At 37.5% G+C, this 13850-nt stretch overlaps 1 protein-coding gene across 1 annotated transcript in view; it reads right to left on the bottom strand.

The window, feature by feature from the left end:
• Positions 1-13850, bottom strand: part of LOC124598389 (Down syndrome cell adhesion molecule-like protein Dscam2) — a 449350-nt gene that overhangs the window by 117067 nt on the left and 318433 nt on the right. Inside the window, exons 18-21 of the mRNA XM_047135997.1 lie at positions 6387-6520; positions 6174-6244; positions 3269-3373; positions 3036-3174 (exon numbers count right to left, since the gene is read on the bottom strand). Coding sequence (XP_046991953.1) covers positions 3036-3174; positions 3269-3373; positions 6174-6244; positions 6387-6520 — 449 coding nt within the window. The remainder of the gene's footprint in view (positions 1-3035; positions 3175-3268; positions 3374-6173; positions 6245-6386; positions 6521-13850) is intronic.

The raw sequence follows: 13850 nt of genomic DNA, 5'->3' as shown, positions 1-13850 counted from the left end.
TTGGTGGTCCTGAAAAGGAATGATTGGTTTCGTGTTATTGTTAATTATTTGCAAATACTAGCAAGTAAATGAATTTCAGGGTGCTTGTTTCCAGTGAGACCCCTTGCCTCTCACTTTCAGACTTCTTGTTGTCCATAAATCTCTTGCATCTCACCATTTTATGAAATCAAATGTTCAAAGAGATGACCTCCAACTTTGATGCATTTATTGACTTGTCCTGCAAATCCCTGCACATATCTTGATATCATGTCTGGTGTAATGGCAGTGCAAACATCTCTTATTCTTTGCATCATGCTTTCATGAGTGTTAGGCGTTTCCTGATAACGATATCTTGTAGATAAACCAATAAGAAAAAAATGTGGCAAGGTAAGGTCAGGCGATCTGGCTGGCCAATTCACAGGACCAGCCTTGCCGATCCAGTGACCATGGTAAAGTCAATCTAGTATATCATGCACTACTAATGAATAATGCACTAGACAACCATCATGTTGAAACCACATGTTTTGTCAGAGTTTGATGCTCAGGTCTTCAAGTAGATCTGGCAGTTCATTTTCAAGTAGGTTTCAATATCTGTTGCCATTCAAATTACCATTGATAACATATGGACTGATCAGTTTATTGCCAATTATACCACACCAAACATTAACCGACCAACGTCGCTGATGGCTGACTTCTCGAATCCAATGTGGTTTCTGTTCACTCCAGTAATGCATGTTATGGCAATTAACTTCGCTGTGGTTTGTGAATGTTGCCCCATTGGAGAAAGTCAATGTTTGAATCCGCTGACCTGCCCAGTGACAAAATGTTAGATGGTTTTGGAAGTCATTGCCATGTAGTTCCTGATGCATGGATACCGGGTATGGATGAAATTTGTGGAGCTTCAGGATTTTCCAAACACTCATGTGTGAAATTCCTGATTGCCTTGATATTCCTCTTGTGCTCGCATCTAGATTATGAGCCACAGTGGCTAGCACTGCCAATTGATTGTTTTCTCCACAAACAGTAGCTGCACAGACTCTTTTTTCTGGTTCACACTACCTTCTGCAGAAAATTGTTTAATAACTCGTACAAAAGAGGACCGTGATCATACTTGGCCAGGAAAACACGCCGCATAAAGCATGACTGCATCATCAAAATTTCTCCTACTTTCTCCATAAATGTAGACCATCTCAATTTTTTCTTCCACCGACATATACCACATATTAATCTCAAGAGAGGAAAGCATAGAGAAAGACAGGGTTAGAATTTCTATGAGCGAGAAGCAGCCCACTTGGCGTAATTCCGCCTAGCAATACTAACTCCACATCAAATGTGACTGGTAGCAAGCAAAAGCCATGAAAGAAGTTGCACAAGTTAATCAAACATAAGTCACTCAAAAGACAATCCTTATAAACGATGTATTGCTGTCTGAATGCTCAGACGGGTAAAAGTTAAACTGCATTTATGACATTAATACTTATTATTTCTGAAGTCCTATCTTACAACAAGTAAGGGCGAATTTCTCATCCCTGCGCTACCTATTGGTGGCAGTCCGAAACATTACACCGCTCATCAGCAAGGGCTAGATAAGAGCATCGATTATAAATCAGGGCTAAGTGGGATATTGATTATATAACAGCCATGATATTCCAAAATAAAATAAAGGTGTGAACAATATGATTTAAGTCAATAAATTTATGAATGTCGTTTTCTATGTTTTTCCACCCGAAACTAAAAGACTCAAACCAAGCAAGCACCTCAGTTGTGAGACTTTTCGAGAAACAATGGTGATTACTCCAAATCTAATAAAAAATTAGGTTCGTGAGCCAGTTAGTTTTTTAATTAATGAGTTCAATCATTAGTAAGTAGGATGTTTGGTTAGTTAGTTAGCTAGTTAGATGATTTGTTTGATAATTAAAAGTTGTGTGGCCTCATAACCACAAAACAAACAAAACTTATCCAAATCTGTGGAAAACAATAATATTTGTGTCAACATTTGTAAAACTCTAATTCCTCTCTCTCAAACCCCACCCTATGGAGAGAGAGACGGAGAGTTTTAGTTTGAGCGAATCAAAATTTACAAAGTAAATGAGTATTTTTTATTTTTATGTAACCATTTTCCATGCAAAAATGAGAACGTGGATGTTCTTGAATTACAGCACCAGCTACCAAGAATCAAAGCAAATGTTTAAGACAAAATGTACATAGTTTTTATGTAGAATCTGATTCTGCGATAAAAAATGGGGGTTCCCATTTGAAATTTGAAAGCTGCTTTCTGCCCCACCCCCAGGAGGCAGGGGAGGTGGGCTAAATTTAGCACCAGCAGATGTTCCCCTCAAAAATAATCAACTTTGGATTCTACACATTTTTTCGTGTGAAGCTTATGTTTTGAGTTATTCTGGTTCGTTAACTTAAAATTTACACCTTGTATATCTCACCTGTAATAGAGCAGTCACTACATTGTTCACAGTAGCTTACCCACATTTGTATTTTTTCCCCTTTGTTACATTTTGAAGATGTATCATTTTCTCTCCCCAACAGCCTGAAGTTGGGTTTTGTTGTCTCTCAGAGCAGAAGTGATCATTCTTGAGATGGGCTGCTGAGTTTAAGAAGATTCTGCACCTGGTTCCTAAAAGCTAATTGCAGAATTGCTAATGCTCTAATTTTGTTTGGAAGTTATTTCTTAGAGTTGTTAAATATGCCTTGGTCACACCTTAAGGTAAAAAAAAAGAATAATCATATAATGTAATAAGAGACTCAGTGTTCTAAATCACATTGATAATGTAAATGTAAGCCGCTAGTGAAGCACTTCTGCAAACTCATTATCCCATGTAAAATGGTTTTTATTTGTTTGTTTCAAATTAAATAGTTCCATGCTGCAGGAAAATCACTTATTTCAAGAAACTTGATGTAACTGTAAACACAAACATAAAAAAGGACTGTAGGCTAGTTCAGCAGTTACAGAAACAAGCCTCATTAGGCATCTACAATGGAAAGAGAAGGAGTTAATGTGACTTCTTAATCCTATGTGACAATTAGAATTAAATGTAATTGACCTCCTTCCCGTGTTGTAGCAGTGACAGCAGATGATTTTGGTCCAGGCCCCATACTGTTGAATGCCTGAACATACACATCATATCTTGTGAACTTTTTAAGCTGCTTTAATCGTGCCTCAGTAGTCATTAGACCTCTTACCTGGAAACATGAAATGTTATTGTAGCACTGGTATGAGTTCTTAGCTATTACTACAGTTCCAGACTTTCAAAAGATTGTGCTTGTTTTTACTAACCAAATGTGTGTTTGTACTATTTGTGTCCAATGGAGCCATTCCGTGAATATTCCAATGTACAATGTATCCAAGTATATTTCCATTCCAAGTGTCAGGTGGTGGAGGCTACTTAAATAAAAAAGGACACCATGAGTCACAATATTCTTTTTTGAACATAATACAATCAGTATTCTCAGAAAAAATACTAGAGAACAGAGCATATGTGTGCATTAAGAATATTTGACCATTCTGTGCAGCCACAAGAAGAAACATGAACACTAAAGAACTATTCCTGTAGCTCACACAAATCTTTAGAGAATATATTTAGTAATTACATACTGATAAAATTTCCTTAAAATCCAATTAAGAGGGAGAAAATTAATGATGAACACACAGTGTGTTCTAGGAGGAATATAGGCATGTATAGGTGACTTCCAGAGAACCCTATCTTAAATTACATAGCAAGATTTTAAAGGGTAAATAATAAACATGGTATGGGGACAAGATGGTTTTAAAAAAATCGGTTTCATCTGTGGCAGTAAAATTTGAACTACTGGGGGAATCATTCGCAGCATTTCAGGGTTTGCAAAAGTTTTGAACAAGTACCGGTATCTTTAAACGAGTTGTGAACATAAGAATTGGTTAATTGATTTCTCCATAGTTCAGTACATTTGCAAGTTTAAGATAAAATGGCCTAAAGTGGTTGCTTCTGCATATTAATGGACAACTTCACTCTCTTCCATGAAGATTCTTCTTCATGATGAGACTTATGGAACACTATGTGTGAATGAATGAGTGAACATCAGGCTTTCATGAAACTGGGTCTCATTTAAAATACCATCAAAATACACAGCTTCAAATGATTCCAATTTATGGTATGATTTCCTGATGACAGTCATGTATATAGATGGTACATTTATACAGATCTAATGCAACCATCCAGTCTGCTGTTTACTGTGAACGTTTAAAGAAAATTGGAACGAGCAGTAAAAATGATTTGGAATCCATTTTATATTTTGGCAGTATGATATTTCTCATTCTGCATGTTTTGTTGGACTGTCATGCCTACATTCTCAGCATCACCAATTACATAATGAATAATTAATCAAGTAATTATTAATGATCTCAGCTTTAACTTCACTTCTATAAAACTTATACCCTGAAGCAGCAAAGAAATTGGTATACGCATGCATATTCAAATACAGAGATGTGTAAACATGCAGAATATAGTGTTCCTTTTGGTAATGCCTATACAAGACAACAGGTGTCTGTCACAGTTGTTAGATCAGTTACTGCTGCTACAATGGCAGGTTATCAAGATTTAAGTGAGTTTGAAGGTGGTGTTATAGTTGGTAACACACAAGTGATGGGACACAGATCCCGCATATATTAATGATGTGGGGAGGGGATTTTCCTGTACAACCATTTCACAAGTGTACTGTAAATATCAGGAATCCAGTAAAACATAAAATCTCTGACATCGCTGCAGCCGGAAAAAAGTCCTGCAAGAACAGGACCAATGACAACTGAAGAGATTCTTTCATCATGACAGAAGTGCAATCCTTTCCCAAACTGCTTCAGATTTCAGTGCTGGGCCATCAACAAGTGTCAGTGTGCAAAACATTCAATGAAATGTCATTGATGTGGGCTTTTGCAGCCAAGGCCCACTTGTGTACCCTTGATGACTGCACGACACAAAGCTTTATGCCTTGCCTGGACCCGTCAGCATGACATTGGACTGCTGATGACTGGAAAAGTGTTGCCTGATTGGATGAATCTCATTTCAAATTGCATTGAGCAGATGGATGTGTATGGGTATGGAGACAACCTTCTGCATCCATGGGCCCTGCATGTCAGCAGAGGACTGTTCAAGCTGGTGGAGCCTCTGTAGTGATGTGGGGCATATGCAGTCGGAGTGATATGGGACCCCTGATACGTCTAGATATGACTCAGACAGGTGACACGCATGTAAGCATCCTGTCTGGTCACCTGCATCCATTCATGTCCATTGTGCATTCTGACAAATCCAGCAGGACAATGTGGTACCCCACATGTCCAGAATTGCTACATATTAGTTCCAGGAACACACTTCTGAGTTTAAACACTTCCACTGGCCACCAAATTCTGCAGACATAAATATTATTGAGCATATATGGGATGCCTTGCAACATGCCGTTCAGAATAAAGCTCCACCCCCTCTTACTCATATGGATTTATGGACAGTCCTGCAGGATTCACGGTATCAATTTGCTCCAGTGTTGCTTCAGACATTAGTTGTGTCCATGCCATGTCATGTTGTGGTTCTTCTGCATGCTCACAGGGCCATACAGATATTAGGCAGGTATAGGCAGGTATACCAGTTTCTTTGGCTCTTGAGCGTATTATGTGTTTAAGAGCTGAAAAATTCTCAAATATTCTCCTCCTTTTCTCTCTGTACCAACAAAAGTTTAAAACATTATGTTGATTTCATTTTCTTTTTAATAATATTTAATCTATTGTAATGTACTTCCATTAGAACAAATATAATCTTATGCTTGCCTTACAAGAAAAGTGAAAAAAAAAGAAACCAACAATATGGGAAGGATAGATTGCCACACACCATATGGAACAGACATTGAGTGGCAGACACAATGAAAATGGATTCTTGAAATATTTAAGCTTTCAGACAAAGTCCTTCTTCCAAATTTTTAGCATTCTTTTTCATTGTGCCTGCCCACAACTCAGTGCCCGCTCTTTGTGGTGAGTAATAATCTGCCCTGTCCATATTGTTTTTATTCCATTGTGGACTTCCCATTGTTCAAAAAAAGAAACCAGTGTGAAGATATTTGCTGCTACTTTAGTTCCTCTGTGCCAAATTTTTTTAATACTATTGATACTCAGACTGCCATTTCTTACTCCCCCTACTTTCATGAGAAATGAAATGTACCTTCCATGATATCAGCAATTCATCAGGACCAATAGTTTCTGCATTCAGGTCCTGTGGTGGAGCAGCTGGAACTGATAGTCATTTGTTAGAAGCAGTAGTTTATTTCACAACCAAAATCTGTGATTCATTTAGGAAATTATGCATGAAAGATAATATACTCAGAGAAGATTAAAAAGTTGCCACTTTCAGACAGCACTTTCAAATAAATATTACCTTCTTCTTGTGTCTTCACAGTGAGGGTATCTGTGAAAGGGCTAGCCTCAATAGCATTAGTAGCAAGCATTCTTATGTGGTACGTTGTGGCAGGGTGTAAGTCAGTTATGACTGCAGTTCTCATGGAATCAGCACTGAAACATTTTCATTCATTCATGTAGTTACTGTTGTGGGAAAGAAGAACATTTTAAATGTAAAGCTATGAATACATGCATCAAAAGCAGAACTCACTTGAGGAAACTATAAATTACAAGAATTACAGAACTTACTTTCAGGAGGCAAAATTCCAGGTTGGAATGAGAGGGAGGTCACACATTAACAACATGGTCCTTGAAAAATAGAGAGTATTCTGTAAAGGGAATAGGTCAGATCCCTGACACCCTGACATACAAAACTGTGCTTAATGGCCATATTCCTTACATCCTTATTATCCTGAAGAAAATCATGAAAACTGTAGGCCTCTGACAAAGGCTCACAGTTCATCTGTAGAACTCCTTACTCATCTTGATCTGCACATCTCTACCTTCCACTTACACCTCAGAATACACAGGAACAACCATCCTAGTCATCCCATTCTGTGAGGCTCCAAATCCTGTATGTGTCCCTTTACCACTGAAACCCATACATGAAAGACCAATGAGAGTGTGCCCTTGCTAGGGTGTCTGACATACGACAGACCAATGAAAGTGTGCCCTCACCATGAGGCTACTCATATGATCGCCCAATGAAAATGTGCCCTCGTTTCGAAATTTGTCACATGGTGGACCAATGAAAGTGTCCCCTTGCTGTGAGACAGTACTAAAAGTATAATGTATTCAGTATTATCAGTGTAGAGTTTCTGATAAAGTGTGCTTAGTGGACCTTAATCGAACAATCAATTACTGTTATATTTATGTTGCTTTTTTCTTTTGTTTCTACACTGCTGATTGAGTATAAAAGTATAAAATGAAATATTTAATTGTAGCTGTAATACGTTAGGGTGTTTGGTCACTGCAGATACAAATGAAAGAGCAAGTACAGCACAAATGAACAAGAAAATAATTATAATAAACATAGGTCCAGAAACCAATGGTCTGAAGTATGTTGATACTATTAACAGGGCTGGGAGACACACACACACACACACACACACACACACACACACACACACACACACACAAAAAAAATCGATGTTCAAGTTGGAGTACCTATCATCCAAATAGTCGATAAGCTTGTGTTGCAGTCAGCTAGGATATGAAATGCAGACCTATGAACTACTCACCGATGACACATGCAAAAACATAATTCAAAATCTTTGTTGATGTGATGTCTGTGATTTCTCATAAGTTCAAATGTACATATTGTATATGTTCATAACATGATCTCTGGTAAAACATGCTTCATCTGTAAATAACATAAATAACATATGCACAAGAGACTGTGGATCATTCCCACATTGTGTCTCTCATTCATTGGCAGAAGGCAATCCACGCTGGAAAGTCAGGTGTGACCATGGTCTGCCACTTTGCACATAATATGAGTGCAGCTGTCCCTCATGTAATGCCATATGGCAGAGAGCAAAATCATTCTGGTGCAGCAGCCGTTTTGGTGCTTGTATCTTCACTTTGATAGTTGTCAACCCTCCCTCATAAACACTTATCTCCCAACAGCCTATGCATCCAAGGAAAACACATCTGCTTAAGCACCAAAACACTGATCACCTACTTCATCAGTGTCTCTGACAACTACATGTATTTTGTACATATAAAAATCTCACAGGCAGTGTCTTTCTCTCACCCTCCATAAAACACAGCTCTCACTACCCTGTCACTGTCACACATTAGCACTATGTTCTTGGATGCATCAGTTCATTACCGTGTGTCAAGCTATGACTTTCTCATCTAGGTGTAATGATGCAAAGCAATATGAAATGTAATGAGCTCATAAGAATGGTAGTAGACAAGGTGAATGGTTGACTTGGGTTTATTGGGAGAATTTTAAGAAAACTTGGTTCATCTTGTAACAGAACGTAAGATCGTGTATGTCAGTAATTTTCGTGTATGTCAGTAATTTCTTTACGTGTAATGTTTTATGTAAATATAGCCTTTGACTGCGAGTTTAACGACTAAGAGACAGTTATCTTTGCACATGCGGAAAGGAGGTCGATCTTTGGGGGAGGTGGTTAAAGGACTTTGGAGAAAAAGCGTGGGCTAGAGGAGGTGCGAATACAGATGTGGTGTAAAACAATGTCTTATTGCATATTATTGTAGAAGTGTTAAATGTGAATAAATGAATTAAATAGTGATTTGCAAAACTAATGTAACGTTTGCTCTCTAAAAATCAAAAGACCACATCGCCCTACAAACCAGTTAGTCTCATCCAAACACAAAGAAAACCGCGGGAACATCGCAGTGGAATCACCTCTAGACTTCACGAAGACAACAACGCAGCCATCGATATGAGTTAAGTACCAAACTGTTCGTACTTGTTAACGACCTCGGACTATAAATTTGAATCTCCTGTAGTACCTGAAGTCACCATGTGGACAAAGGAGTAGGACAACTTATATACAGTGGAAATCATAGGAAGAGGTCTGTTAAACTTGGGGGCTCGTCCGGGATATTACAGTTAAATGCGATGGGACTAATTGCGCTTCGTTTGTGGAACATTACAAACTTTATAATTCGTAAAACGTGAATAACATTGTACACGTTTCCTGGACCAGAAAAAGTAGTGTGTTTTAAACTTTTCGTCAAGACTGTATCCAAACACGTGGTGCCATCATGACGCTATCAGAAGAAATTAAAAAGGAAGTTGGAGAAATGTTAGACTCGAACGTGTGTGGTGTAAGTGACGATCCACATGACTCACAAACCGAAAGAAAACCGGATCAACAGGACTGGGTAAGTTTACTCTTTGCCAGAATGGGACAAATGCAGACCGAATTAACAAGGGCAATGAACTCAAATAGTGAATTCCTAGAATCGAAAATAAATGCATCTAGTGAAGCGCTGGAAGCAAAAATGAAAAGCAACGGTGATGTACTGAAAGAAGAGATCTCAAATTTAAAACTTCAATTAGGAGAAAGTTTGAAGGGCGTGAACTCCAAAATTGAAGCTATAGAGAATAAGTTTGTGACCTTAGAAAATAAGTTAGCCACAGTTAGCTCAAGTCAAGGGAAAGAGATTGAAAGGTTAACTGCAGCTCAAAGAACTGTGGAGGAGAGGGTAGACAAATTAAGTCTAGATACAGAATCAAAAGTTAACTCCTTAGATGCTGAATTAAATAAGATACAAGAGTCTGTAACATGTAATTTAAGTGTAATAGACAAGAGATTCACTGAAATGCAAGATAATTTTGTGTCTAGAAATGTATGTATGATTGGTGGAAGTGTGTGGAGTAATTCACCTGTAAAAAGTTTTCCTTGTGATAATTTACACCCTGTAGATTTTTTGCAACACTGCTCTGACAACCTTGTTACTGGCATGTCTGATAATCTAAAGATTAAATTTGTTAAAAAATTTCTTGAGGGAGAAGCTTTGTCTTGGGCAAACCAACATTTTGATGAGTGGAAAATGTTTGATGATTTTAAGAAGAGTTTCTTAAATAAGTTTTGGTCTGAGACTGAACAGGGTAGAATAAAAAGTGAATTTTTAAATGGGCCTATCTTCAGGGGCAGAAACCACTCAATGAAAGACTTTTGCAGGGATCAACTTAGGAAATTGGTGCATCTAGATAAACCCTTTGACGAAATGACGCAAATTGATGCCCTTAAAAGGAGGTTACCTGAAAGAATACAGTGGGAATTAGTGCATGGACCTGACGACTGTTTAGACCAGTTTCTAAAATATATAGACAAATTAGACAGGGCAATGGAGAGAAATGTGCAACAGTTTAGTAACGGAAACCATTACAGTGGGAGGTAGAATTCTGATTACCGTGGAGAGAACCCTAGAAGGGACGATAGAGATTTTCGGAATGAACACCAATATGATAGAACAAGAGAGTACAATGCTAATTGGAGAGGGAGTAACTGGGAAAGCAATGGTGTAACTAGGAACAACAGATGGGAAGGTAACAACAGAATGAATACAAATTGGAGGAGTGACAATAGAGGTAGACATCCGGAAAACTCCGGACCGCCTCAATGAAGGTCCACAGCTTTGGGGCGAACCGATTTAAACATAATAGGACCACTAACTTTCACACAAAACCCAATACTGTAAATAACTGTACCATTAACAAACAGGTTAAAAACCAGGAATACCAAGTGAATTATATAAATTTTGATAAAAAATTTTGGGATGCTATGTGGCACAGTAGACCACCACAAAATAAACATAGGAGAGACCAAAGTTCTGACTCAATTCTGGATGAGGAGATGTTAAATGATTTTTACAGGTGGGCAAAAAGGGGAGAGCAAGCTAATAATGAAGAGAGTAACAAATGTTTTAGTTCAGAATTGGGGGGGTTGTTCACACAAAAAGGTAATAGTGAATCAGCTGATGATAAACCTAAGCAACAGGAAAAAGAATCAACCATAGAAAGTGAAAAACAGAGAGAAATAGATGAAACTGGCAGTAAAGTATACCATAGTAGTGATGATGTTAGTATTTTTGATGTGAAAAGTATGGTAAGCAAACCAGTAAGTGAGTACAATGTTTTTATTGAAATAAATAATGAAGTTTTGGAACTTGATGATAGTTGTGGTGACGAAGTACAGGAATATGATAAGAATAATGAAGTGACAGCTGAAAATCAATTGCTACATGCCTTTCCTGATGAGCTCATGGTTAATCAAAGTGGTGATAACAAAAGTGAAAATATTGTGAAAGAATTAGATTTGCGTGATATTATTGAAAGTAAAGGAAGCCAATTTTTAGAAATCCTGTGGAACCAGTATAATGAGAATTGTAGTAGCAAAGTGTTTTGGTATCGTCTAAGTATAATTAGTAGAGTTTTATGCCCACGCTGGTGGGAGAGTAAAAGAAAGAGTCTGAGTGAAAGGTACATAAACAGTAAGGAGATATTTTGTGTGCAGCCAAAGTGTAAACTTGACACTAGTAACTTAGAATCTGAAAATCAGGTAAACCTGATGAAGACTGAAAGGGAGGAAGGAGATGGAAATTATAAAGAAATTGAAAAAGATTTATTATATGAAGTCCCCGAGGGGAAGGCAGATGAAAAGGAATTAGGCTGTCCATACATTAAAATAAGAGTAAATCAGTGGGAAGGGCACTGTCTTATTGATACAGGAAGCCCCATATGCGCAATTTCAGAAAAATTTAGAGATAAAATTAGAGATGGTAAGAACTTTGTAGAAATGCCGGTTGTAGGGGTAAAAATCAGAGGTGCCACTGGTAGGCAAAGTAAGGTAGTTAAGAGTCAAGTATTGTTAACGTTTCAAATTGAAAATGTGGAGTTTGAGCAGGGTTGCCTTGTGGTCCCAAGGTTAGAAGAAAATATCATTTTTGGCATGGATTGGGTCTTAAAAGTGGGTGTAAGCTTCTCTTGGGAAGATAAGACTGTTATAATTACTGAACCCGAGAAAAATAGTATTCTGAAAACAGAAATGTACATCCTTAACTGTAGTAATTCTTGCAACCATATCAAAGCTGTTGTAAGCAAGGTAGATAATCAAGCCATAAGTGATAACACATCCTTTGATCTTATAAATGAACAAAATTTCGAAGAATTAGTCGAAGTAAAATTGAAGGAAGCTGTAAATCTAAGTGAAAGTCAGAAAAATCAGTTACGAGAAGTGTTATGGGAATTTCAGGATACATTCAGTGAGAGACCAGGGAAGGTAAAAGACTATCAGTGCAGACTTCAGCTCAGAGATCATCATCCTTTCTTCCTAAAACCATATGGCATTCCATTCTCCAGGAAAAAAGATGTAGAAAGGGAAATCCAAAAAATGGAAACTTGGGGGATTATAGAAAGGAGTAGAAGTGCTTACAACAACCCATTAGTAGTTGTGTCTAAGAGAAATGGTGGGGTTAGACTCGTAATTGACTCTAGGCACCTTAATAAGTTTTTGATTAGAGAAAATGACCATCCTGACAATATGGATGAACTCCTGCACAAATTTGATAATGTAAAGTTTATGAGTAGCCTAGACTTGACATCTGGTTTTCACCAAATACCACTTGAACTTGATTCTAGGAAGTATACTGCCTTTTTGTATGGTGGCAAAAGTTACCAATATTGTGTTGTCCCTTTTGGATTGAATGTATCGGTGGCTGAATTTATCAGAGCACTGGATTTTGTATTAGGTGATGAATTGTCTTCAAAATTAATAGTGTATGTAGATGACATCCTTGTAACTGGAAAAACCTGGGAAGATCATCTAAACCTTCTGAGACAAGTCTGTTCAAAATTGAGGGAAGGGAGAATGACCGTAAAATTGGAAAAATGTTGTTTTGGAGTTAAAGAACTGAAATTTTTGGGGCATAATATTTCAGAAAAGGGAATCTTACCTGATAAGGATAAACTTGAGGCCATTGTAAACTTCCCTACTCCCAAGAACAAAAAACAACTCAAGTCCTTTTTTGGTCTCACTGGATTCTATAGAAAATTTCTTAGTACCCAAGCTTTAAATGCAAACTGCTTATGTAACTTACTAAAAAAGAATACTGTTTGGGATTGGACACAAGAATGTCAGGATGCGTTCGTGGAAATAAAACAACAACTGTCCCAAAGTCAAATGTTGTATAGACCTGTTATGTCGTTACCATTCTGTATAATGACAGATAGTAGTGAGACAGGTTTAGGAGCACACTTGTTTCAAAACATAGAAGTAGAAGGAAAATTAGAACACCATTCTATTGCTTTTGCTAGCCGGGTTTTACAAAAGTATGAAAAATCATATACAGTCACAGAGAAGGAACTACTTGCCATCCACTGGGCATTTAATAAGTTTAAAAGTTATCTTTTAGGCCACAAGGTAATTGTTTTCTCTGACCATAAAGCTCTATCGTACATTCAGGAGTGCAGACTCTATCATGACCGTATAACAAGGTGGGTTTTATTCCTTCAACAGTTTGACTACGAGATCAAATTTATTCAGGGTAAACATAATGTCATTGCAGATGCCCTTTCCAGACTACCAGTAGGTGCAGATGTTGAAAATACTTATGGAAAAGAGGAGAAAGAGTTCAAACTTATGTACTTAAAGGGTGTAAAAGATGAAGCTGAAATACTGAAAATCTGTAATGATATTCGTAGAAACCAAAACCATGATGAAAATTGGAAGTTGGTTAAAAGTTATATAGGGAAAAAGGGAGGAGAAAAGGTAGATCAGTATTATAAAGTACAAAAAGGGATTTTGTTTAGGAGACCTAGACCTGACTTAGACAATTGGAAACTATGTTGGCCTGAGCAATGTATTGACACGTTAATCAGTTACATACACGAAAGCTTCGGACACTGCGGGGCAACAAAATGTATACAGAAGATACAGGAAAATGTATACTTCTATAATAT

The sequence above is a fragment of the Schistocerca americana genome, chromosome 1 (genome assembly GCF_021461395.2).
Source record: "Schistocerca americana isolate TAMUIC-IGC-003095 chromosome 1, iqSchAmer2.1, whole genome shotgun sequence".
Classification (NCBI taxonomy): Eukaryota; Metazoa; Arthropoda; class Insecta; order Orthoptera; family Acrididae; genus Schistocerca; species Schistocerca americana.
The sequence above is the reverse complement of the archived record's forward strand: the minus strand, read 5'-3'. Positions and strand labels throughout refer to the sequence as shown.